This window comes from Callithrix jacchus, chromosome 6 (assembly GCF_049354715.1).
Source record: "Callithrix jacchus isolate 240 chromosome 6, calJac240_pri, whole genome shotgun sequence".
Classification (NCBI taxonomy): Eukaryota; Metazoa; Chordata; class Mammalia; order Primates; family Cebidae; genus Callithrix; species Callithrix jacchus.
In genome coordinates, this window is record NC_133507.1 from 136,592,307 (window position 1) to 136,617,907 (window position 25,601).

The 25,601-nt window shown below is 37.4% G+C and overlaps 1 protein-coding gene across 2 annotated transcripts in view; it reads right to left on the reverse strand.

Annotated features, from left to right (window-relative positions):
• Nucleotides 1–25,601, reverse strand: part of BARD1 (BRCA1 associated RING domain 1) — a 90,040-nt gene that overhangs the window by 63,297 nt on the left and 1,142 nt on the right. The window contains exons 2-3 of one of the 2 annotated variants that reach the window (XM_008999430.4): nucleotides 14,323–14,379; nucleotides 9,455–9,603 (exon numbers count right to left, since the gene is read on the reverse strand). The exons of the other annotated variant lie outside the window; for it this stretch is intronic. Coding sequence (XP_008997678.3) covers nucleotides 9,455–9,603; nucleotides 14,323–14,379 — 206 coding nt within the window. The remainder of the gene's footprint in view (nucleotides 1–9,454; nucleotides 9,604–14,322; nucleotides 14,380–25,601) is intronic. 2 annotated transcript variants of the gene reach the window in all.

The following is a 25,601-nucleotide window of genomic DNA, read 5'->3' on the forward strand; positions in this document are numbered from 1 at the left end:
CCTTGCAGAAAACCTAGGCAATACCATTCAGGATATAGGCATGGGCAAAGACTTCATGACTAAAACACCAAAAGAAATGGCAACAAAAGCCAAAATTGACAAATGGGATCTAATTTAACTAAAGAGCTTCTGCACAGCAAAAGAAACTGTCATCAGAGTGAACAGGCAACCTACAGATGAGAGAATTTTTGTAATCTACCCATCAGACAAAGGGCTAATATCCAGAATCTACAAAGAACATAAACAAATTCATGAGAAAAAAACAAACAACCCCATCAAAAAGTAGGCAAAGGATATGAACAGACACTTCTCAAAAAAGACATTTGTGTGGCCAACAAAAGTTCATCATCACTGGTCATTAGAGAAATGCAAATCAAAACCCTAATGAGATACCATCTCACGCCAGTGAGAATGGTGATCATTAAAAAGTCAGAAAAGAAGAGGTCAGGCACGGTGGCTGAAGCCTATAATCCCAGCACTTTGGGAGGCCGAGGTGGGTGGATCACAAGGTCAAGAGATGGAGACCATCCTGGTCAACATGGTGAAACCCCTGTCTCTACTAAAAATACAAAAAATTAGCTGGGCATGGTGGCACGTGCCTGTAATCCCAGATACTCAGGAGGCTGAGGCAGGAGAACTGCCTGAACCCAGGAGGTGGAGGTTGCAGTGAGCCGAGATCGCACCATTGCACTCCAGCCTGGGTAACAAGAGTGAAACTCCGTCTCAAAAAAAAAGTCAGACAGATGGTGGAGAGGATGTGGAGAAATAGGAATGCTTTTACACTGTTGGTATGAGTGTAAGTTCAACCAATGTGGAAGACAGTGTGGGGATTCCTCAAGGATCTAGAACCAGAAATACCATATGACCCAGCAATCCTATTATTGGGTATATACTCAAAGGATTATAAATCATTCTACTATGAAGACACATGCACATGTATGTTTATTGTGGCATTGTTCACAATAGCAAAGACTTGGAACCAATCCAAATGACAGACTAGATAAACTATGGAATACTATGTAGCCGTAAAAAAGGAAGAGTTTATGTCCTTTGCAGGGACATGGATGAAGCTGGAAACCATCATTCTCAGCAAACTAACACAGGAACAGAAAAACACACAAAGCATGTTCTCCCACATAAGTGGGAGTTGAACAATGAGAACACATGGACACAGGGAGGGGAACATTACACATCGGGGCCTGTTGGGGATGGGGAATTAGGGGAAGAATGGCATTTGGAGAAATACCTAATATAGATGATGAGTTGACGGGTGCAGCAAACCACATGGCACATGTATGTGCCATGTAACAAACCTACATGTTCTGCACATGTATCTCAGAACTTAAAGTATAAAAAAAAAAAATACAAAGTCATTTGTTCTTTCCATCGAAGACTTTTCTTCCCTCTACCTATTCCCATTAAATTAGGTGTATAAACTCCCATTTCACCTGGAGAGTCACATTTTCTGTGAACTCACATGTACATTCATAAATAAAAACCTATCTTCTCTCTTGCTAATCTTTTTTACAGTTTAATTCATAGGCCCCCATACAATGAACCTAAGGGGGTATAGTTTTTCTTCACTAACAAATTATACAAGTCAACCACTTTTGTGATTTTGACAATCAACTCGCTTCGAGCTGTCTTATGTTGTTTATGTCTTTGGGTTATTCATTTTCTTCAAAGAAAAAAAACTATCCCTTATAATTCTCTCCTCCCACCCAATGTAAACATAGGCAAAATCAACCTAGGTCAGCCCAGCACAGGGGTGAGCTCATAGACAGTGCTCAGTAAGTACTAGTGAATAGATTATTTCATATTTTCCTACATCTTTACAAGTGTTTATGTAAGATATGTTAGGCCAGGCATGGTGGCTCACGCCTATAATCCCAGCACTTTGGGAGGCCGAGGCGGGTGGATCACGAGGTCAAGAGATTGAGACCATCCTGGTCAACAAGGTGAAACCCCGTCTCTGCTAAAAATACAAAAATTAGCTGGGCATGGTGGCACGCGCCTGTAGTCCCAGCTACTCGGGAGGCTGACGCAGGAGAATTGCTTGAACCCAGGAGGTGGAGGTTGCGGTGAGCCAAGATCGCGCCACTGCACTCCAGCCTGGTTAACAAGAGTGAAACCCCGTCTCAAAAAATAAAAATAAAAGATATGTTAGAATTAATTTTAAGAGCTAGAAGAAAACTTAAACATCATCGAGTCTAATTCTTTCATTTAACAATGAAGAACTAAAGTTAAAATGAAAAGAAAGGAGGGGTTCCCTAACTCCCAATCTGGTGCTCTATCTCTCTACACAAACTGGATTAGCAAAAGGCAATTTCAGGTCCAGAAAATGAAAAAAACAATAAAAAATAAAACATAAAAAAGGGAGGAAAGTTGAAAAAACAGCAAAAACCTGATAAGATTAACAACAATAATAATTAACGAATGATTTCATGCTGCCTGACAAACATTCTCCTGGTTAATATAGATAATCTCCTCTGACCAACCAGGCTTCTTACAATGTTTTGTTATTCCTATTATAAGAAAAAAGAGGAGAAAAAAAGAGAGAGAAAAAGAAACTACCCAAATTTGGTTTTCTTCCTTAGAAGTCACTCTTCGTTCAAATTGTAAAGAACTCTGCGTAAAACTTTACTTACATTACAGAATCAAAGAAAAATTTTAATGGAATGGAGTTCTAAACATAAGGTACTTTAAGAAGAACACTAGTGGCCACTAGACTTAATCCTAAGGGCTATAAATCCACCACATAGAAAATAAATATCTGATGTCACTAAGATGTTCAATAACATTTTACGATGGTGATTATTCTCAAGAACTTTTAATATTTAAGAGATACAACATTATTTTAATTTCATTTTCTTACTGTTTTGGGGAATAAATTTCTTTTCAACATTCTCATGCCTTTATTAGCAAAAGAAAAGTGCATCATCAATTATTTTTTATTTCCTTTTAGTCATTTTTTATTCACACACAACAGCTTGTTTTATTGTTTTATCAGCTTAAAATTAATATACCAGAAGATTGTTAATGATAATCTCAATTCTTTCAAGTTCAAAATTGCTTCTTTTGCCTATTCTTTCACCTTACATTTCTTGAGTACAAAAGACCTATCTTTAAAAAAAACCATCTACCAGGTTAAAGAACCTTAAACAGGTAAGAAGAAATGTGAAAACAGGCTTTGAAAACTAATTAGTATTTATCTCTAGAAATTTCAGACATGATCACTGCCTAGCAAAAGAGTAAAGATTTCTACTCCAAAGTACAGCCATCACTTCCTGCTGATGAGATGGAAGTACTACACTGAAAAGGAAGTAAACTGATAAACCTGCTGGAGGCAGGAGTATGTATCTGAATAAGGGCAGACTCTCCTACGCATACCCTATAAATGTCATAGCTGAACATGACCTGGTCCACAAAGTGTTACTAAGACAGGATCTTGCAAAGTATCTGAATGAGGTATCCATTCACACAGAGACTTTATGTCTAGATTCAACAAGGTCTTTTCTTTGCAAGTAAGTGATAAGCAGATTTCAAAACCAAGTCATTTCTGATATAATCTCAAGTCTATAGAAAAGGTCAAAATGAAATGTTACCAGGATTACTTTTCAAGAAAGGCTCAGGATTACAAAGACATAAAGGTTAATCCTCTGACAGTCTGTAATAACTTGTATTTGAATTTTTAAAAAATTATTTTAAACACAGATGACATTTTCAATTAAAACCATGTCAAACCCTGAGGTTCTCAATGTTTGAAAAACGTTTAAAATGTAGAACTGAGCTTTTAAAGGAAAGTTAAGGCTTATATACAACAGCAACATACTCAATTGACTAAAAAACCTAAATTTAAAAAGACACCAAATTTCATAATCAGGTGTACATATATCCTACCTTATAAATGAGTAAATGAAGATAACACATTCAATGTAATTGATATGAACACAATTTTATTATTCATCTTATAATACTTTTACTCAAGATTTTAATTATGTATCTTATATTACTAAAAAAGGAGCATAACAAGACAATTGTATATTCCAAATTTTATCAGATATTCTGAATATCTAAGACAATATCTAAGATAAGACTAAAAACCAAAACGCTACTGCTGACACATAAATCATGTTATTAACAACTACCAACAGTTTTTATGGGTGAATGCTTCTCAGCATGATAAATCATCATATTCATTTCGTGAAGAAAAATATTGGTCCTTGCTCTGCACGGTAAATTCCTTAATGATAGTATTTAAAAATTCTGTTCTCTGAATTTCAGAGTACATCACAAAATATTGAGGAACAGAGATGCACGTGTTACTATGGAGCTGCTTAGCCAAGTTTTTTCTTAAAATTTAATAATCAACTATAGAAAAAAGAAGCAATTAGAAAATGTGATTTAGCTATCATTAATCTACATCAAAGGATTATAATGATGTACATTGTGTGCCTTTATAATTATTTTCTATTATAGGTTTCACAACAGAAGTTGCGAAATCTCTTTGACGAACCAGTCCCTTATTAAAAAATCAAAGGAAAGTCCTTTGCTACCATCTGTGCAACATTAACGCCTTCACTGAAGAATGATTATTTTGTAACTTAGGAAGCATTTAGTTCTATTTAAAAACAAAACAATGGCAACACAGCTATTCAAACATTCATCTTCATCTATTACAAAGAAGTCAATGCATATATGAAACACTATGTAATTGTTACAGAAAGACCAGCATCTCTCTCTAAAGCAGAAACAGAATGGGAAATTGTAACACTATAAAAGCATAATCAAAGTGTGTTTTTTTAATGTTACCAACACCAACATGTTTCATAGAACCTGACCAGCACCTGCAAGGTCTGATTTAATATGACAGGGTTCAAGAGAAAATAAAAACTTTTAAGTTTAACTCCATTAGTAAAAAGAAGATTATGTAATAAAGGATAAGGTAAAATCATCCATAAATGGTTGTCAGCAAAATGTGACAATCTCCTTTTTAAAGTACACCGAACCGAGAAAAATCTGTTCAAGTATTTAGAAGCTCATTTTAGCAAGTATTACTATAAATCAGGCTTCTTTATCTCCAGCATACCATACACTATGTCCATGATTTGACAAATTCTTCCTAATTGCCCACCTTAATTAGAGTAATTACATATATTATAGTAAATGCAAGTAACAAGGTTCATTTAAAAGATAAATTGTGAACTACAGGGTTTTTAAAAGAGAAAATGTGAGAGACGTTCACCATTCCACTTAATTCATCATCATCTACACATGACCATTTAACAGAATCATACAATTTTGGAGGGACAGCTTAGGAATCACTTAATCTAATACTCTTATCTTAATGAGAACATTTTCCATTTATAAAGAAGACCAACTGTCATTTGTCCCCAACTATCAGTTCCGGGTATATGGTTTATCATCTAACATTTTAGTTCTAGAAGTACTTACTAGATAATCAACTACCACAAAGGTACTGCATAAAACACTGAACAGACAAACTATCAAAGAAGCGAAGAGAAATGTTCCAGAAAAAAAATCTCAAATGCCCTTCAAGGCTAGTTTGTTTTGGGAAGACTTTGGGATGAAAACTTGGTGACTATGCAACTTACATTAAGGTAGAAAAAACCCTGCCCCGTGGAACTTAAGAGATCTGGCAGAATGTTATAATTCAGTATGTTTACACTCGAAATTTATTGTAATTTTCTATCAAAGTAGCAAAGAAAGATATTACCATTATAATTTTTTAAGGCCTATGACTGCATAGATGTTACCATTATAAAATGAATTATTTAAACCAAATTCTAAAAATGTATTTTAAAATTATTTTAATTAGGTCAGGCACAATGGCTCATGCCTATAATCCCAGCACTTTGGGAGGCTGAGGTGGGAGGATCATTTGACGCCAGGAATTCAAGACCAGTCTAGGCAACACAGCAAGACCTTATCTCTTCTTCTTTTTTTTTTTTTTTTTTGAGACAGAGTTTCACTCTTGCTACCCAGGCTGGAGTGCAATGGTGCAATCTCGGCTCACTGCAACCTCCGCCTCCTAGGTTCAGGCTATTCTCCTGCCTCAGCCTCCCGAGTAGCTAAGACTACAGGCACGCGCCACCAGGCCCAGCTAATTTTTTGTATTTTTAGTAGAGACGGGGTTTCATCATGTTGACCAGGATGGTCTCTATATCTTGACCTTGTGATCCAACCGCCTCGGCCTCCCAAAGTGCCAGGATTACAGGCTTGAGCCACCGCATCTGGCCTAAGACCTTATCTCTTCTTAAAAAAAAAATTAATTGGCTGGGTGTGGTGGTGCATCCCTCTCATCCTAGCTTCTTGGGAGGCTGAAGTGGGAGGATCTCTTGAACCCAGGAGTTCAAGGCTGCAGTGAGCCATGATGGCCCCACTGCACTCCATCCTAGGCAACAGCAAGACACTGTCTGTCTCAAAATAAATAAATCATTTTAAGTTTAGTCTCTAGGATTTAAATTAGCATTGCCAATTTTTATCCAACTCAATTCAACAAACATAATGAATACCTACACTTCTAACAAAAAAGTTGTGCAAAATAGAAAAACAGTAAATAAGAAATTTACAATACAACTGCCCTGTGTAGCCTAGGTCCTCAGTTTCCTCACCTACAGAATAACGAAATTAAAGATGATCTTCTTGTTTCTAAATTTTGGATTATGTGTTATCTAAACAGTGAAATTCAACTCAGTTTAACGTAAATAATGTTGAAGGCAGCAGTGCTTAAGTCTGGTAAGAACTAAATTAATTATTCCTAATTATAATAAGGAAAACAAACACAAAACGGACTTTGGAAAATTAATCAGTAGAATGACCTCTCCAATCTCCAACTCTATGTAGATGAGAAAGACTACATTCTAAAAGGCCTCAGAAACTTGTTCTAAGCTCAGTTTTCCTAAATATCTTTAATGAATGATGAAATATGAAAGCATTTCATATTCCACAGTCCTCAAAATATAAATGATTCAAATATCACTAGCCAGAGTAAAATTTCCATCGAGTCTATCTTACTCTTCTTTGCACCATTGTGGTATGTCAGAACTGACAGCAGTAAATCCAGCAAGGGTTACCTTGCTCTCTGTTTATCACCATTAAAAATGTTATATTACTTGTTATAAATTGTGTTCCTCCTCTACCAAAATTTATTTGTTGAGGTCCTAACCCCCCAGTAACTTAGAGTGAGACTTTATTTGGAAATAAGTTCAGTGTAGATGTAACCAGTTAAAATTAAGCTATACTGGTATACAGTGGACTCCTAAGGCAATGACTCCTGTCTTTGTAGAAGGAGGAAATTTGATACAAACAAGAATACCATGTAAACATAAAGATGGCCATCTACAAGCCAAGGAGACTGGCCTGAAGCAGGTTTCCTCTCACGGTTCTTAACAGAGAACCAATCTTGCATACACTTTGATCTCAGACTTTGAGTATCTGGAATTGTGAGACAATAAATTTCTGTTATTTAAGCCATCCAGTTTGTGATACTTTGTTACAGCAGTTCTAGCAAATGAATGAATACATTATTACACAGCAAACGGTGAAGAACCAAATCAAAATATCATCATAGCCACAAATCCCAAAGTAGCACTCCAAATTTCAATGCAAAGCCAATAATCCTAACAGATCACACACGTCTAAGAATCTAACAAAAGTCACTTTCACACAAACATGAACAGTTTCCATACTGCACAATTAACTCAAGAGGCTCACTGATCCTGTACACACTTCAACTCTGAACACTGCCAAAGGTGCGTGGGCCCCTAATTAAAAAACCCCTGCACTGACCCATGGTATCTATGTGGGGAGAGAAAGCTAGATCACATCCCAATCTTTTAACTAGAAAAAAAAAAAAATTATCAGTATTATCTTTGAATAAGAAGAGTTTAGAGGAACTAATGACAATTTTTTTTCTTTGGTGTGTTCTTAAAACACTGTAGTTGTGTACTACAACTACAATATCATTTTTCAAAAAGGGCAACTTTTGGCCGGGCGCGGTGGCTCACGAGGTCAAGAGATCGAGACCATCCTGGTCAACATGGTGAAACTCTGTCTCTACTAAAAATACAAAAATTAGCTGGGCATGGTGGTGCGTGCCTGTAATCCCAGCTACTCAGGAGTCTGAGGTAGAAGGATTGCCTGAACCCAGGAGGCGGAGGTTGCAGTGAGCCGAGTTCGCGCCATTGCACTCCAGCCTGGGTAACAAGAGCGAAACTCCATCTCAAAAAAAAAAAAGAAAAGGGCAACTTTTAAAACTGTGTGTATGGTTACATCTGAAAGTAAGTAAAACTTCTGTACTACAGCACATTTTATCATAAAAGAATGGAGTCAAATACAGTGATGCAGATAACTAGCTGAAGGAAATTTTTCATAGTTATAGACTGATATGAGTTCTAATTCTTCAAAATACAGACCTGTTGTAAGACTCAAAGTTTTTGCCACATTTCTTTATTTTGTACACTCAACTTCATCTTTAGGAGATGACAATAAGACATCATGGCAAAATTCTAAGAACAAAAGATTTAAAAACAGGAATCTAACAATTTTACATGAGCATTATCAATCATCCGTGGCACCTTGCCAGTCAAGAACAGGCTCTTCTACAAACACACACTAAAATGGCATGATCTGGCCAATAAAAAGACAATTCCAATATCCAATTATGAAGATACAAAACATTTTACTTTCTTTCCACAGTTAATTAGTTCTCAGCAGAAAGCACAATGGAAAGATATATAGTTAATACACAGAGTCTAAGGACAATTTGAAAAACGTTAATCCCCACTTAAATAGAAAAGAAAATGAATATTAGATTTCTGCTCTTTCAAAATGTGCTAATCTAATTAATTCAGTCTAGAAAAGTGATCCATGGAAGAATGTTGTATTCTATCTTGGGAAAGTGTATTTAAGTGAGTTAAGTGCTATTAAGGCCAAAATCGCTATCTCACATATATTCTACAGAAGTTATCATAAATGTAAAAAGCAGGCAGTGTAAAAGCAGCAAAAAAGTTCCTGGATTTACAGTCAGAAATGGGCTCTATTTCTCCAGCTTCTGGTACTAACTACATATGTGGCTGTCAGCAAGCTTTTTTCACCTCTCTGGACCTTGATTTCTCAACAATAAAATAAGGGGATTAGACTTTCACTATCGCTACGATTTCTGTCATTTCTCAAAATGATCTCCTAAATATACCACGTGGTGTGGTGTCACATGCATGTACCCAGGAGGCTGAGGTGGGAGAATCCCTTGAGTGCAGGAATTCAAGTCTGGCTTGGACAACATAGAGAGACTCATGGCTATTTTTTTTTTTTAATTCCACATTTTAAAATCTGAAGTATGTCATTCAGAATTCCAGACACATGTTTTATGTACATATGACGAATATGAATTCATCAGTTTTTAACTAAGAGAGGCGGAAATATTTCTTACCTGAGAGCTTATTGTCATGTAGCAAATTTCGAAGCTTACTATAAAGTTGAATCATGCTGTCCAGTTGTCTATTAATCTTCACATCTTGTATCCAGGCTGGGGTGTAACACACCGGACATTCAGTTCCAATGCAGTCACTTACACAATTACTTAAAAAAAAAAAAAAAACAACAACAACCCATGTGGCAGAATCTAAATTCCAAAAATTAAACAGTTTGAACAGAAATAAATGGAGCAGAGGTTATTCTAACATACGATGGTCAATTGTAATACGCTTGCTAAATACTGTTTTAAAGAGTAAAATAAACACACACACATCAAATCTAAAATTGCTCATGTAATTTGCTATGAAGAGACTTAACGTAGCCTGACATTAGCCTGTATAATTTTTCCTGCAAATAAACCTGTAGCTTCTAAAGATTACAGACATGTAACAAAGATAGAATATCTAAGGTATAGTAGCCATGCATGCTAACTTATTCTATCTTAACATTCCATAAAAATAATTACCAAAACCTACTGCAGAGACTGGGGAAGACCTTTTGTTTCTGGACTAGTATCTCAAGGCTTTAAAGCAGCTTTTGAGAAAAGATCTTTGGTTCTTTCAGACAATTTTATAACCTATAGTCTCAATTACCTGGGGCATCTAAGCATTAATTTCATAGTTAGAAGGGTTTTCTAATTTTGGGGTTTACAAACCTTTTGCAAATCTGATGAAAACATGTATGTACTCATGTAAAAAGAAGGATTCAAAATCCGCCCCCCATATACACAAGCCCATTTGTGAATTCCAGAATAAGAATTCTATAAATTTAAATTTACTCCTTCATTGGCCTCATCAGATGGGTTCCAGCAAGACTGAGTAACGTAACAGTTGAAAAAGTCACATCTTCCCCAAGCACTACAGGACATTCCTTGTCACTGGACCCAATCATCTGTAGGCAGAGAGGATTCTTATAATATGAACTATCTTCAGACAAAACCTACGCCATTTCTAATTTTGGTATCCTTGGCTTCTAGCATGATTCCTGAAAGAATGGAACTCAAAAAAATGGTGTTAAATGAATCTGTAACCCATACCAGAGCTGGCAGAGACTTTTGTGACTATCTGACTCAAAAAATGTCACGGGGTCAATAAATGTTAACTTTAGCGAAGGATCTTCTATACATTTGTTTGCTAGTAGTTAAGAACTCTAACTTGGAACCCTAACACAAAAAAATATGTAAACCTGATTACTCAGGCAATTTAAATCATTTGTGCAAGACTTAATTATTAGTAAAACACAATCTGAAATCAACTGATCAAGAACCACCACCTCATTTTTGAAGAAAATGGGATCCAGTTAAAGTCACTTGCCCTGCACTGCACTCGTACTCAGTTATCTTACATATTCTGTAACATTTTATAAACTATTCCCAAATTATTTTATATACATTAATTCAGAATTCTGAAAATATATCATTTTCCAGTAGATCTGTATAGCTCCATGAGCGAATATTTCCCAAATGACGCATGTGTGATGTTCTAAAATCATGCTGAGTAAAGGATAAATTCCAAGTACTAGATAAACCAATGGAATTTCACATAACAGAATATAAAAATTTATTGATATAATTTGAGATTCCACACTCTGATGAACCCAAAGAAAACAGCACTTGTTGGCCAGGCATGGTGAGTCATGCCTGTAATTTCAGCACTTTGGGAGGCCAAGACAGGGGGTTCACTTGAGCTCAGGAGTTGAAGACCATCCTGGGCAACATGGCAAAACCCTGTCTCTAAAAGAAAAAAAAAAAAACACTACAAAAATTAGCCAGGCGTGGTCGGGCACACCTGTAGTCCCAGCAACTCAGGAAGTGAAATGGGATGATCACCTGAGCCCAGGAAGTTGAGGCTACAGTGAGCCACGATTGCTCCACTGCACTCCAGCCTGGGTGACAGAAACTCTTGTCTTCCAAAAAAAAAAAAAAAAGCACTTGTCAAGTTTTGGTGTAGTATTAAGGAATAGCCATAGTTATCTTCAAAAGCTATTGGAAAAAAAGAAAAAACGAAAAAAATAACCTGAATTGAATCTTAGAATAATGAAAGAAAAATTTAAAAAGTAAAAGCTATTGAAATACTTCCTCCAACTACAAATATGTATAAGGCCAGATTTTCTTCAATAAAAAGAACCTATCACAATAGACTGAATACATAAGCTGAGAATGTAGCTGTTTTCTATTCAGCAAGACAGAGATTTGCAAAAATGTAAAACAGTGCCACTCTATTTTTTTCTTTGACTTGTAAAATTATTTTTTCCTTAAAAAAGTGTTATTTATGTTTATATGTAATAGGTTTATCATTTTTAAATGAATTCTTTTTTTTTTGAAGTCTCAGTTTTGTATGATAAATACACACACAGGTATGCACACACAAAAGCTCTTACTGGTTCTCAACTTTGAAGAATGTGAAGTGGTCTGAGACCAAAGTATTTGAGCAATCCTGCACATGTCTTAAACAAACTGTATCTTAGAGAGTAGATGAATCTGCTTTTATCAGTTGGACTGAACTGTGTCAAAATCATTTTAAAATCTCATTGCTGAGCAGTTTTATTTTAACTCAAAATCTTCAAAGAATAAAAACAACTACCATAATTTTTGGCATTATATAATTGAAATACATCAAAACTCCACTGAATGAATTCTTTCCTATGTTCATGTCACATATACATAATCATTTTCTCTTTTAAGATGTTCTCATGTCTCAACCTTTTATTGGCTGTTTTAAGTCACAGAGCCCTTTAGAATCCCCTTTAGAATTTGATTAAAAAGTATGGATCCCCTACCCCACCACACACGCAAACCAGCTTTGCATAAAAATGTCATGGAGTTCATCATGCTCTAGAAGCTTTGTGACTGACCTATTGTACACAGTAAGCAAACCCATCGTCCGTCTGCTGAAACAAAATACATGTGCTTGCTACGGAGTGGAGAGAGGGAGTGGGCATCATTTCGTAAGCAAATCCATGGGAAGCGTTTTGGAGGCAGTGACATTTTAGCTGAAATATAACTGATAAAAAGTAAGCCTCACGGAAATCTGGCATAAGTACATTCTGCGTGGAAGAAATAGCAAGTGGCAAAGTCCTGGGCGGGAGTAAGTTTGGTGTATTTAATGAACTAAAAGGAGCAGTTCTGGAACAGTGAGAGGCAAAGGTAAATGATGTCTAAGAAGCAGACAGGGCCTAGGTCCCATATAGCATATTGCAGACCACAGGGCAGAATTTGGATTTTATTCTAATTGCACTAGGAAGACACTAAAGTTTAAGCAGGGTAATGATATGAACATTATTGAGATTTTTCAAAGATCACCGTCAAGAATGTAGAAAATGAGGAAGGGGTGATGATACCAGAAAGGGAAGATCAGTTATGAACCTATCACATTAGTATGAGCAGAGGTAATATAATGATGGCTTGGAACAAACTATAAACTGTAGCAAATTCAGAAAACAGGTAGAAAAATTCAAGATTCAGGACACATTTTGAGGCAGAATGAACAGAACTTAGTGATGTGGGATGAGCAACTTAGCAGTAAGTGGTACCCTTTACTGTGACGGGACTACCCAGGCAGGAAAAGGCTGAAGAGGAGGATGATCAAGAAATCAGCGCTGAACATACCAACTTTAAAATGCCTTTTCTTTCATCATCCAAACAGAGGTATCTGGTAGGCAACAGGTACCATCTCCTATCCCATCCTCCTGCTGGATATCTCTCATATAACAAATCTATTTTTTCAGAAACAAAAATTGGGACCCAAAACATAGCTGCCTCGCAGACAACCTTAGCCCATGAAGTAACACATAAGGTTATTTTCATATATGCTCAAATTTCCAAATGCAGTTTGTTCATGCCAGATAGTAACATAATCATAACTGGAAATAATTAAAAGATTAATTCAAAGGCTGTATTTACCCTGTCTCATAGGCAATTAAACAATTAAACTAAGATACTTAATCTCTCAACTGATTTCTCCTGAACAAGAAATAGGGGATAAAAATTTAATCTTCTGACCTACAAGCCATGGCCGTCACATGGATATAATTTCACAATAACTGTTATGCATTGAATTGTGCCCCCCAAAAAGATGCTTGAGTCTTCACCCCTCAGTAACTGTGAATATGACCTAATTTGGAAACAGGGACTCTAGATGATCAAATTAAGATGAGATCATTAGGGTGAGCCCTAATCAAATATAACTGGTATTCTTAAAAAAAGGGAAATGTGGCACAGAGAGAAGCATGCACTCAAGGAAGAATGCCAGGTATACATGAAAGCAAAGACCAGAGTGACGCATCTCAAAGTCAAGGAACAGCAAAGATTGCAAGGGGAAAGACACGGAGCAGATTCTCCCTTGAAGCCCACAGAAGGAACCAACGTTGCCATCATCTTGATCTTAGACACCTATCCTACAGAACTATAGAGAAAATACATTTCTGTTGTTCTAAGCCACCCAGTTTTTGGTTCTTTGCTATGGCAGTCTTAGGAAACTAATATAATAACTATAAGATCTATACTTTCATAATTTTGAGTCGACTCAAAACTTAGCTGGAAAATTTAAAAACACATATTATATAAAAGATATTAATTTTTTTCCTCAAACTTGGCAAAACTCTCTACTAAGCTTTGTAACTTTGGACAAGTCATCCTCTTGGAGCTCTGTTTTTCTTATTTATAAATTAAGACAGTTATAAATATCAAGATAATGTACAGTAGGTTACTTTGCATACTTTGAAAGTTACACAGACATGAAGTACTATAATTATCAACAAGACTACATGATTGTTATCTAGTAAAAAATACAGTTGTCCTATATACATCAAGCTATAATTACTTACCTACAGAAGATGTGCTCACATCCTCCTAAGCACACAGGCTCTCTCAGAACGTTAGTGCTGTTTGAAGAAATTAAAACAATCAAGATTTAAGTCATTGTTGAACATTTCCCACCAATCATTTCATCCAAGGCCCAACACTGCCATATTTCTCACTTTCTCAAAGTGTGACATGGTAAAAGCCCCATATAACTGCATACCTCAACCATACCTCGGCTTTCTATTGAAGCTGCTCTCTGTAACCCAAATGTAACAGGCAAGCAGTCCAAACCCATGCCATCCTGGCCCCTGCGACTTGTAATAAGTAATTAAGGACTGTAATTTCCACCCTACCCAGACAATGTGTAAACTAACACTTATCTTGACTTCTGTAACCCACTTAAGTAACAATCGGAGTGACAAAAGTCCCCTGGCCCTTGGAATGTCCAGAGCCACCCACCCTCATCTCCGCCCACCCTCATCTCCGCCCCAGAGGTGATTTACAGAATCCACTAGCCCTTGAATGTCTGAAGCCCCCATCCCCATCCCCGCTCCTCACTCTCACCCTCAAGGTGGTTTTAGGGGTATAAAAGGTCTTGACACCCTCCTTTCGAGGCCACGAGTTGGAGAAACACGAGTCCTCCGTGGCCGCTGGCAATAAAGACCCTGCAATTTGGCATACTTTTTTCTTCGTGTTGACTTTCTATGCTCCGGCCAGTACAACAAAAGCAGAAGGTATTAAGGATGTATTCATTTGAAAGGATGTATTCATTCTGTTCCTCCCTGGTTAAATATTATACCATAACATATCTGCTGATTTTAAATAGCAACTACCAAACTCAGTACAAGTTATAATACAGTTTAAAATGTATTTTCTAGAAAGTTGGAGAAAGGAACAAATTTGTTCAAGTATCTCTAAACCTCTGAAGGCAAAAACAACTACTGGCTTCTTCTTTCAACTATCAAGGTGTATGATTCACAGACCATATACCTCAAAATGTAACCACAAGTAGAATGACCATATAACATATTGTCCAAATGAGAAAACTTCTGAGAGTGAAGAGGAGTGATAATTGAATAGGATACTGGGACAATAGGAATAAGCCAGGACTGCCCCAGACACACCAGAGTATCTAGTCTCTTTGACCATAAAATCCATGGTTTCCAATTAGGAAAAAAAAAAAAGTGTTTCTTATTACGGTAAAGTAGCCATTTATTTTTCACAGATACATTGTGAAAAATGCAGCCATTCTTTTCAGTTCACAGAAAGTTTATTGTTCTTTAAGCAAATGCAAACAGAAATCATCAGGCTGGCAGTGTGTCTGCAGACAGAATGAAGTTCCCTGCGGTAAGCAAAGAGACACAGAAACAAAATATTCCTTATGCTGCCCATCAAAATACCTGCTACATTTGCTAATCCTAAGAAGGTAATGATACTAATAAATACACACCAAGCCATTACACTCAGTGGATGTAATGTACCCAGAGAAGTAAATCCTTTTAAAAGATGAGCACTTTTTGTGCATGGTTTATTATATTAACTCTAAAACCTTTAGGTCTTTACACTGTTATTATCAAATTACCTCTGTACACATACCACGTTATCAATAAAAACAATTTTCCACATTTCTTTAAAGATCTAAAGTATCACATTGCACATCTTAATGGATAGGAACAATTCAAGTGAAATTGAGCTTTTCGAAAAGACTGCTATAAACAGAGTACACACCCACAATGTTATTCTCAAGATACTAAAAATGGGGCTCACTGACATTACAAAACCTATTAGCTTTTAAAAACTCACCATGTCTGATTTTTGTATCACAGTATGTAGAACATACTGATAAAAATACGATTTGTGATTCTGGCAATTAACATGATCTCTTTTAACATTCATACTGCGCCTCTAATTTTTGTTATTTGACCTACCAAACCTAACATCCTCCCCGCCATCAAGTGTACTGAATTCCATTTCATGGCAAGCTCTGTCTTTAAGATCTCAAAAGTGGTGTTCTTTTACCTCCTAGTATCACAATATCCTTCCTCTCTTTTTTTTTTTTTTTTCTCCTTGAGATGGAGTTTTGCTCTTGTTACCCAGGCTGGAGTGCAATGGCGCAATCTCGGCTCACTGCTACCTCTGCCTCCTGGGTTCAGGCAATTCTCCTGCCTCAGCCTCCTGAGTAGCTGGGATTACAGGCACACGCCACCATGCCCAGCTAATTTTTTGTATTTTTAGTAGAGACGGGGTTTCACCATGTTGACCAGGATGGTCTCAATCTCTTGACCTCGTGATCCACCCGCCTCGGCCTCCCAAAGTGCTGGGATTACAGGCGTGAGCCACTGCGCCCAGCCCCTCTATCTCTTTTATTACATCACCCTGGCCAAACAAGGTTGCTTGCTACCTTCAAAGAATTCCATTCCTTTTCCTAACACCTTGGATTCCCTATCCAGCTCAGGCCACAGTTAACTATTTCCAAGTTGTTTTCACCATTATTGAATTCTGCTGACCTCTTAGACACTCATGAATGCCAATCTATAATGCTCGATAGGTCCCAGGGTCCACTTCTTTCCTGCCCACTCAGGCTGTAAATAACCACAATAAAAAGAAATAAAGATGTATAAGCTTCTGTCTACAAATTTATTTGGTAGCAGCTGGGAACTGCAGATCATGTCTGTAATCTTTGGGAGGCTGAGGTGAGATGATCACTTGAGGCAAAGAGCTCAAGACTGCCTGGGCAACATGGTGAAATCCTGTCTCTATTAAAAATACAAAAATTAGCCAGGTATGGTGGCACACACCTGTAATCCCAGCAACTTGGGAGGCTGAGGCACAAGAATCACATGAAACTGGGAGGTGGAGGCTGCAGTCAGCCAAGACTGTGCCACTGTACTCCAGCCTGGTGACAGAGCGAGATCCTGTCTCAAAAATAAATAAATAAGTTTTTAAAAATACAGAAATTAGCCAGGTGTGGTAGCGCGCACCTGTAATCCCAGCAACTTGGGAAGCTGAGGCACAAGAATTACTTGAACCCGGGAGGTGGAGATTGAGATGAGCCGAGATTACATCACTGCACTCCAGCATCGGTGACAGAGCCAGACTCTGTCTCAAAAAAAAAAAAAAAAAATAGGCATAAAACGTATTTGGTAGCTTCTTCATCTTTGTATCTCTAGCAAAGTGACGGACTGGATATTCTGTAAGTAAACAAACGAATAAATGGCTCTTCGAAACAATCACTATGCTTTCTTATCTTATTAACCTTACTGAAGCTTAATAGTGTGAGTTTTTTACCACGATTTTATCTTTTCATCAGAAATCTTAGGCTTCCTAGAGTCTCAGAGGAAAATTCAATCTCCTCTAATCACTCTTCGTAAAATGTGCTGCTCTATCTCGAGTTCTCATATCTTTTTGTCTCCCAAAGTACTGGATACTCAGAATTGCCTTCTCCCATTTGCATCTACACAAAAACAGGTAAGCTCTCCTTCAATGCAGAAAAAACACTTTCTTTTGATCATACCTCCCATTCTACCTTCTGCTCCAGCTTTTCCCTTTCTTGAAAAGATAAAAGTTCTTGAACCCAGTGCTCTAAACCAGCTACTTTATCTCCTCACCTTCCTCGCTTTAACTCCCTCCACCCTGCCGAAACTGTTCTCCAAAGCATTTTTGCTTCCCTTCTCCCTGACCACTCAGGAAAACAGCATTAATCTCATCTTCTTTACCAAAACCTTTCTTTCCACTGAATTTTAATATTTTTCTGCATATTTATCTGCCTATTTCAGCATTTCCTTAGCTGCTTTTCCTACCTCTCGATGTAGGCATACCCCCCAGGACGTAGTCCAAAGCCTGCCTTTCTCTGGCAATGCTTGACTCAATCCCTTGATTCTGTTTCTCGACCTTAAATTTCCTTCCTAAAATGACTGAACTCATTACCTATAGCTCTAACTCATCACTCCAGCAATAAGATGCGATCATGTTTTAGCAATGATTTAATATTTGGGGATAACTCATCAGTGGTACTAATTATTCTAATTAGCGAGCTAGAATATATATTTGTGTTGCTGTTAATAGACAAGGAAAGACACTGGAAATGTGAATGAGAAGTATGTGCACTTGTGTGTATTGAGGGACGGAACAAGGAAGGAAGTGTGTGAGCCAGGCTGAGAGAGGGGGAGTGCCAAATTCAAAAGAGTTTCAATGGAAGAGCTAAAAAGGTGAACTGAACTGATCCGTGCCAAAGTTAGATTTTGTGAGGATGGCTAGTGCTTAGCTGAGAAGATATACCGGAATACAAACATGTTTAGTCAAGTGCAGTAGCACAGGCCTGCAATCCCAGTTACTCAAGAGGCCAAGGCAAGAGGATCACTTGAGCCCAGGAGTTCAAGGCTATAGCGTGTCATGATCGTGCCTATGAAGAGCCACTGCACTCCAGCCTGGACAACATACCAAGAACATGTTATCTTTAGAAATTTTTTTTTTTTAATTATTGCAACTAGGAGATACCTGTCAAGAATATAAATGCATCCAACTTTAACTCAGCTATTCCACTGCCAGAAATTTAGCCTTCAGCACAACTAGATACTTGCAAAAATGAAACTTTCAAACATCAAAGCCATCTAGACAAGATTCTAAAAGCATCCAGAGATTAAAAAATAAAATTAAATGTCATATATATATTTTTAAAAGGAATCAGGATAGCATAAAACTTCTCAAGGATAGTAAGAGATGCTACAGAACTGTGAAATGAGGCCTTCAAAATAATTATTGAAAATTATGAGGCCGGGCGCGGTGGCTCATGAGGTCAAGAGATCAAGACCATCCTGGTCAACATGGTGAAACCCCATCTCTACTAAAAATACACCATGCTGGGCATGGTGGTGCGTGCCTGTAATCCCAGCTACTAAGGAGGCTGAGGCAGGAGAATTGCCTGAACCCAGAAGGCGGAGGTTGCGGTGAGCCAAGATCGCGCCATTGCACTCCAGCCTGGGTAACAAGAACGACACTCTGTCTCAAAAAACAAAAAATTATGTTGTACTTCGAATTCCATATCCACTTAACTTCCAGTGTCAAAGTTAACAGTAATAAGAAAATTCATTTTTGAGGGTAGTTAGGAAGTTAATAATGTCTAAAATGGAAAAAAAAAATGGCACAAGAAATAGGAATATAAACATATTTGGAAATGTAGAGGTACCTGCTTGTAAAACTGAAAAAAAAAAAGAAAAAAGATGAAAGATGTTTCTGGAGCATAGGATTCAGAGGTGATGAAGGATGAAGCAAAGAATGGTTTCATTAATAGTCTGTCCTATGGACTCTGTCAACAACTTTATTCAAAGACATTTTAAATGTAAAAAAACGGCATCAGTATCACTCCAGCACTGCTTGTTACAGCAAAAGACCACAAACGACCTCACTTTTTACCAATAAGGAAATGGTTAAATGAATCATGCAACAACTACATGATGTTTCATATCTGCTCATCTGAGGCAGTACAATGCTTTTATGAACATAGAACCTCTTTTTTTTTTTTTCTTTTTTGAGACGGAGTTTCACTCTTGTTACCCAGTCTGGAGTGCAATGGCGCGATCTCGGTTCACCGCAGCCTCTGCCTCCAGGGTTCAGGCAATTCTCCTGCCTCAGCCTCCTGAGTAGCTGGGATTACAGGCACGTGCCACCATGCCCAGCTAATTTTTTGTATTTTTAGTAGAGACAGGGTTTCACCATGTTGACCAGGATGGTCTCGATCTCTTGACCTCGTGATCCACCCGCCTAGGCCTCCCAAAGTGCTGGGATTACAGGCTTGAGCCACTGCGCCCGGCCAGAACCTCTTAAAGGATACACAAGACATTAATTACGATTTGCTGAAGAAGAGAATTCACTTTCCTGTCGTTCATTTAACAAATATTGAATGGCCATATACCGTGTTATTTTAATCCTTTTCACACACTGTTTACCATTTAAAAAGAAAATTAATATTGAAAAGTTCTTCACAATCTGTAACACCTAAGCCACACCACCTTTTCTCTCATTGCTCCTCAACAAAAACTGTGCTGTAGTCAGGCCAGTATCTGCTACAGCTAAAATTGCCTATGTACAACTCCAATCCCACGACTTCACGCAGGTCATGCTCCCCAGCCTGGAATACAGCCCCTTCTCTCCAACATCTACTCAAGCCATTATCCAAACGCTGTTCAGGATGATATAATAAACATGATACTAAGCCAGTTAGCATAGGAATTCTTGGATTTTAGTCTCCACGCCATCACTTCTGCAAAATCCATGCCATGTAACATCTAAAGAACAAAGTTGACCGTGTTCCACTCTTTTCTAAGGGACTTATAATCTGGTCGATTAATTATATAAACCAAATTAATATGATTTAAGAGATGTGCAACATGCTCTGAAGTTACAGAGAGACAGGATCTAGTTGGGGCTCTAGTATTCAATGTTGAAAACCAAGTATTTGGCCGGGAGTGGGGGGAAGATTGTTTTTGTGTTTTGAGACAAGATCTTGCTCTGTCACCCAGGCTGGAGTGCAGTGGCACAATCACAGCTCACTGAGATATGAACTCCTGAGCTGAAGCAATCATCCCACCTCAGCCTCCCACACAGGTGAAACTACAGGTGCATAGCACCACAAGGGCCTAATTTTTTAGAGGTGGGGTTTTGCCATGTTGCCCTGGCTTGAAAATTAAATATTTTGTATAGATGATCCCTGACTTACAATGGTTCGACTTATAATTTTTCAGTTTTATTATTCTGCAAAAGTAACACACATTCAATAGAAATCACACTTCGAACTTTGATCTTTTCCCAGGCTAGCAATATGCAGTACAATGCTGAGCCACAGCAGGAAGCCATTCTGTTTTTCACCTTCAGTATGGTATTCAATAATTTACATGAGATATTAAACACTTTATTATAAAACAGGCTTTGTGTTAGATGATTTAGCCCAACTGGGCTAATGTTAGTGTTCTGAGCATGTGTAAGGTAGGCTAGGCTACGCTATGATGTTGGTGGGTTAGGTATATTAAGTGTATTTTCAACATACATTATTTTTAACTAACAATGGGTTGATCCAGATGTAACCCCATCTTAAGTCCAGGAGCAGCTGTATTTTAACTTCCTGATTTTCTATTTTTCTTGGTTCCAACTAGACTGCAGCTCTACAGACAAGAGATCTTAACTTTCATTTTTACTGAGCTCCCCAACCCACCATTACCTACCTAGCATGGTGCTATGTGAACTGCAGAATTTCAGTAAGTTCTTAGTGAATGAACCAAGTGGAAGCCTATATGCAAAAATGCATTTGTATTAACAATTCCATTTATCCTCACCCTATTTTCTGTTTGATATACATAGATGTTACATAGAAAAAATCCATACAAATAAGAAAAGATATTTGCATGGTAACTGGATTTCTGTTCCTTGAAAATTCAGCTGCTCTGCTTTTTCCTGATCTACAGTCATACTTCTGTAACTTTACATGTAGTTGATTTAGAAAGATCAGTGTTGTCAGAGGATAACTTAGGGAAGAACTAAGTAGTGAGAACAATTTTTTTAAAGAAGTTCCTATTGATATAAAATATTCTTTGAAAAAAAAAAGGAAAGTAAATTCATCTGAGATTATAATAATGAGGCAGATCTATTTCTTAACAGAATGGCTCTCCTATGTTTCCATGAGCTATCACAGGTACTTAATATTAGGAAAGACAGCTCCCACAATGCTCTTACATTTTAAAGAATCCTCAAGGTATTTTTAACTTGTGGACCAACATGTTGAACATCAAAATGTGCAGGCTTAAACCAAGCCAATTAAACAATTTTTCTTGTGTTTATCTTTAGAGGAATAAAGTGTTTAACAAGTAAAGTATATGGATAATGACATGGAACCTATAGGGGATTCTTAGTGATTCATGTAAATTAACTAGGTATTTCTGGTATTACCACTTGCAAAGGCCCTTCAAATGTGGTCCTACCTTAAGTTCTTTCATACATTAATTTAACAAACACTAACAAACTATGTGTCTGGCACTGTGGCTAAAAATGTGAAGATTTACTAAATGTTTAGCATAATTGAAGGAGCCAGGCATCAACCAAAATACTCCATAAATAAATCTCACAAATAAATTCTAATTTGGAGGATATGATGTAAGCTGAACACCAATGATTTGTGCCTTTTCTGTATGTATGTTAAACTTCAGTGGATACAAATAATAATGACATCTGCAAACTGGAGGGAGCTTTACAAACCAGTGAGCCCATGTTCCTCATCTTACAGACTGTCTTTGACCCTGTCTTAACTCTGCCCACCTGACCCAGCCCCCCTTTATCCTGTACTTCTTTTTAGAATACTATTATTTGCTAATAAACACCTACAACCCCACACCTGGCTCCATTTTAAAAATCTGTTCACATCTCAATTCAAAAGCCCATGCATGAAGCTTCCTTCCACTGGCCCCACCCAAGTATCTTATCATCAGCACAATGTCAACCTGCATGACAATTTACCTGAACTGTGTGTATATTTTATCCCTTATAATTAAGCACACACTCCTTAAAGGTAGAAGTAGAAAATGCACCACCTTATAACCCCTTACACAGTGTCTCAGTGATTTCTTGTTATTCTAATAAATAACCAGAGCCAGGGAGCAATCATTGCATTTGGGGATCACTGCCCTGTGAGAATGCCTCTGAACATTCAAAACTCATGAAGAAAGGTAAAAGCTAAACCTGGATTCAGAAAACCTATCCTTTATTTTACAAATTTTATTCATGTAGTATTCACTATATAACAAACACTGCTCCAGGTATCTTATGAATATCAACTCATTTATTTTGCAGATGAAGACAAGGAAGCATAAAAAGCTAAAATAACCTAACCTAAATAACGGAGCCAGAATTTTAAGCCTGGGAATGTGACTCCAAATTTCATGCTCTTAACATCTACACTATGCCGCCTCCAAAGTATGAGAGAATACAAAATTAAACTTAATCACCTCCTAAACAAGAAGTTAATTCAGAAAAATAAAATCACCTATCAAAAGGTTAAAAGATTATTTTCTAACTTTTCATTAAAAGTTGATTAAAATGGCTCAAGTTACAATTGTCATAGATGTCTAATCCCACTCTTATCCTCAAAAATATGCCAAGAGGTACCTAATTAATTCACAATGTCATATGACACCTGGGGCTTCTACACTGTAGCTCCTATTATAATTTCCTGCTTCCTTTAGGAACACATTATTACTTTTCTTCCAGCCTCTCAAATGATATGGCCTTCCTGGCTCATTTTTCCAAATCCTTAAATAGCTTAAGTCTGGTTGTGAGGCTTGGTCCTAACACAAATGTCACATCTGGCCTCCTGAACACTTTCATCAGCTTCACCTTGAAGCCACATTCACGTTAAAGGTCAAGAAAGGGTGCCCTGTTCCATAGCAATTCACCCTCACCAGAAAGTAATGCATGCTGCAAAATAGATTCATGAGCAACACAAGACAGATGACAGCTGCAAGCTGAATGTGAGGGTAATCCGGGTAATCACTAGCCCACTGGGTTGAACTCTGAAACTCTGTAAAAGGACATACTGATATAACTTCAAATAATAAGACGCGGCTTTGAATGGAGGGTAGCAAATGTAAGAAGCATACCATTCTGAGTTGCTCCTTGCCAGAAATGTCAGGAGCCTACCAGGGCAAAGGCAGAGGTAGGAAGAATGTTTTTTCACCTTGGGTAAGGTGTAGCTGACCATGCTCTTTTCACTATGGATAGTGCCAAAGTTGCAGAGACATTAAGAGAGGAAAGCAAAATCATTTCTAAATATTAAAGCCATGTAAAGGCCAGGCATGGTGGATCACACCTGTAATCCCAGCACTTTGTGAGGCCCAAGTGGGCTGATCACTTGAGGTCAGGAGTTCGAGACCAGCCTGGCCAACATGGTAAAACCCCCAACTCTAGTAAAATTAGAAAAATTAGCTAGGCATGGTGGCATGTACCTGTAGTCCCAGCTACTCTAGAGGCTGAGGCAAGAGAATTGCTTGAACCTGGGGGCAGAGGTTGTAGTGAGCTGAAATTGTACCACTGCACTACAGCCTGGGTGACAGAGTGAGACATTGTCTCAAAAAAAAAAAAAGCCCATGTGATATAAAATTGTATACCAAAAAGGACTTTTAAACTTAAGACATTAAGTTTATTAATATTTTATCGACAGTTTAGCAACTATCACCTGTGGGCAAGGCAGCAGCCTGTTTTTGTATAGCCCTTTAGGAAAGAATGGTTTTTATATAAATTTTAAGAGAAGTAAAATAACAAGAACAAAAACTCTTTGTGGGCAGCATAGTGTAAAATATTATCCAACCCTTTATTGAAAAAATCTGCAGACCCCTAGGTGAAAACATGCATTCTAAGAGTTAAGATTTAGTTCAACCATAGAGGTTCAGATACAAAGTAATCAAAAAAAAAAAAATCATAGGAGTGCAATGGCATTCAATAGCATCCTCCAATCAAATGGGTGAGCCATGTTAAAAGTCTGGGCCTAGTTACTGATGTCTACTTACATTCCTTTGGTTCTTACTGTCCACTGCAGTTAGAAACTGGAAAAATATTTAGTAAGGAATAAAAGGGACAACATATAGATTACTCATATGTATTAACTATTTTGTCTCTCCCAAAACATGTAGCAAGCAAACACCACATTCTTTTGGATTAAGACACCTACTTATTTATGATTTATTCTATCACAACCACCAAACTCAACACTTCACATACATATAAAATTTCTCTTAGTTTCTTTCATGTAGCTCCCTAACGGCTGGGATTTATTGTCTGCTTTGTTCACTAACAAATCCCCAACATGGGTGCTCAACAAATTTATCATTATTAATGAATCCTCACAAGAGAGTGAGCCAATCTTTAGTATTACTCATATGTAGGAAATGAGGCTTAGCGAGAGGAATAACTTGGCCTATTCAATAGTGTCAAAGCTAGAACTTGAATTCTGGTATTCTGACTCTACAGTCTAAGTGAAGCCCTATGCTTCTATATAAACATGTGCCAACAGAATGTCTAACTTCCGTTGGACTATTAAGGTGTGAACTATAATGCTTCTGTTATTGCAACTAGCAGTGCCAGTTTTAAATTTCCTATTCTCAGACGACCCATGTGCTACAGCAAAACAAACACACAACTCAATGTCTTCATGTACTCACTCTAGCAAAAGTGTCACTTTTCTAACAAGTGCAATGTCATTTTGTCACAGACATTAAAAGTCTTTGTAAAATATAAGTGCAAAACTCTTGACATTTAAGTCCTT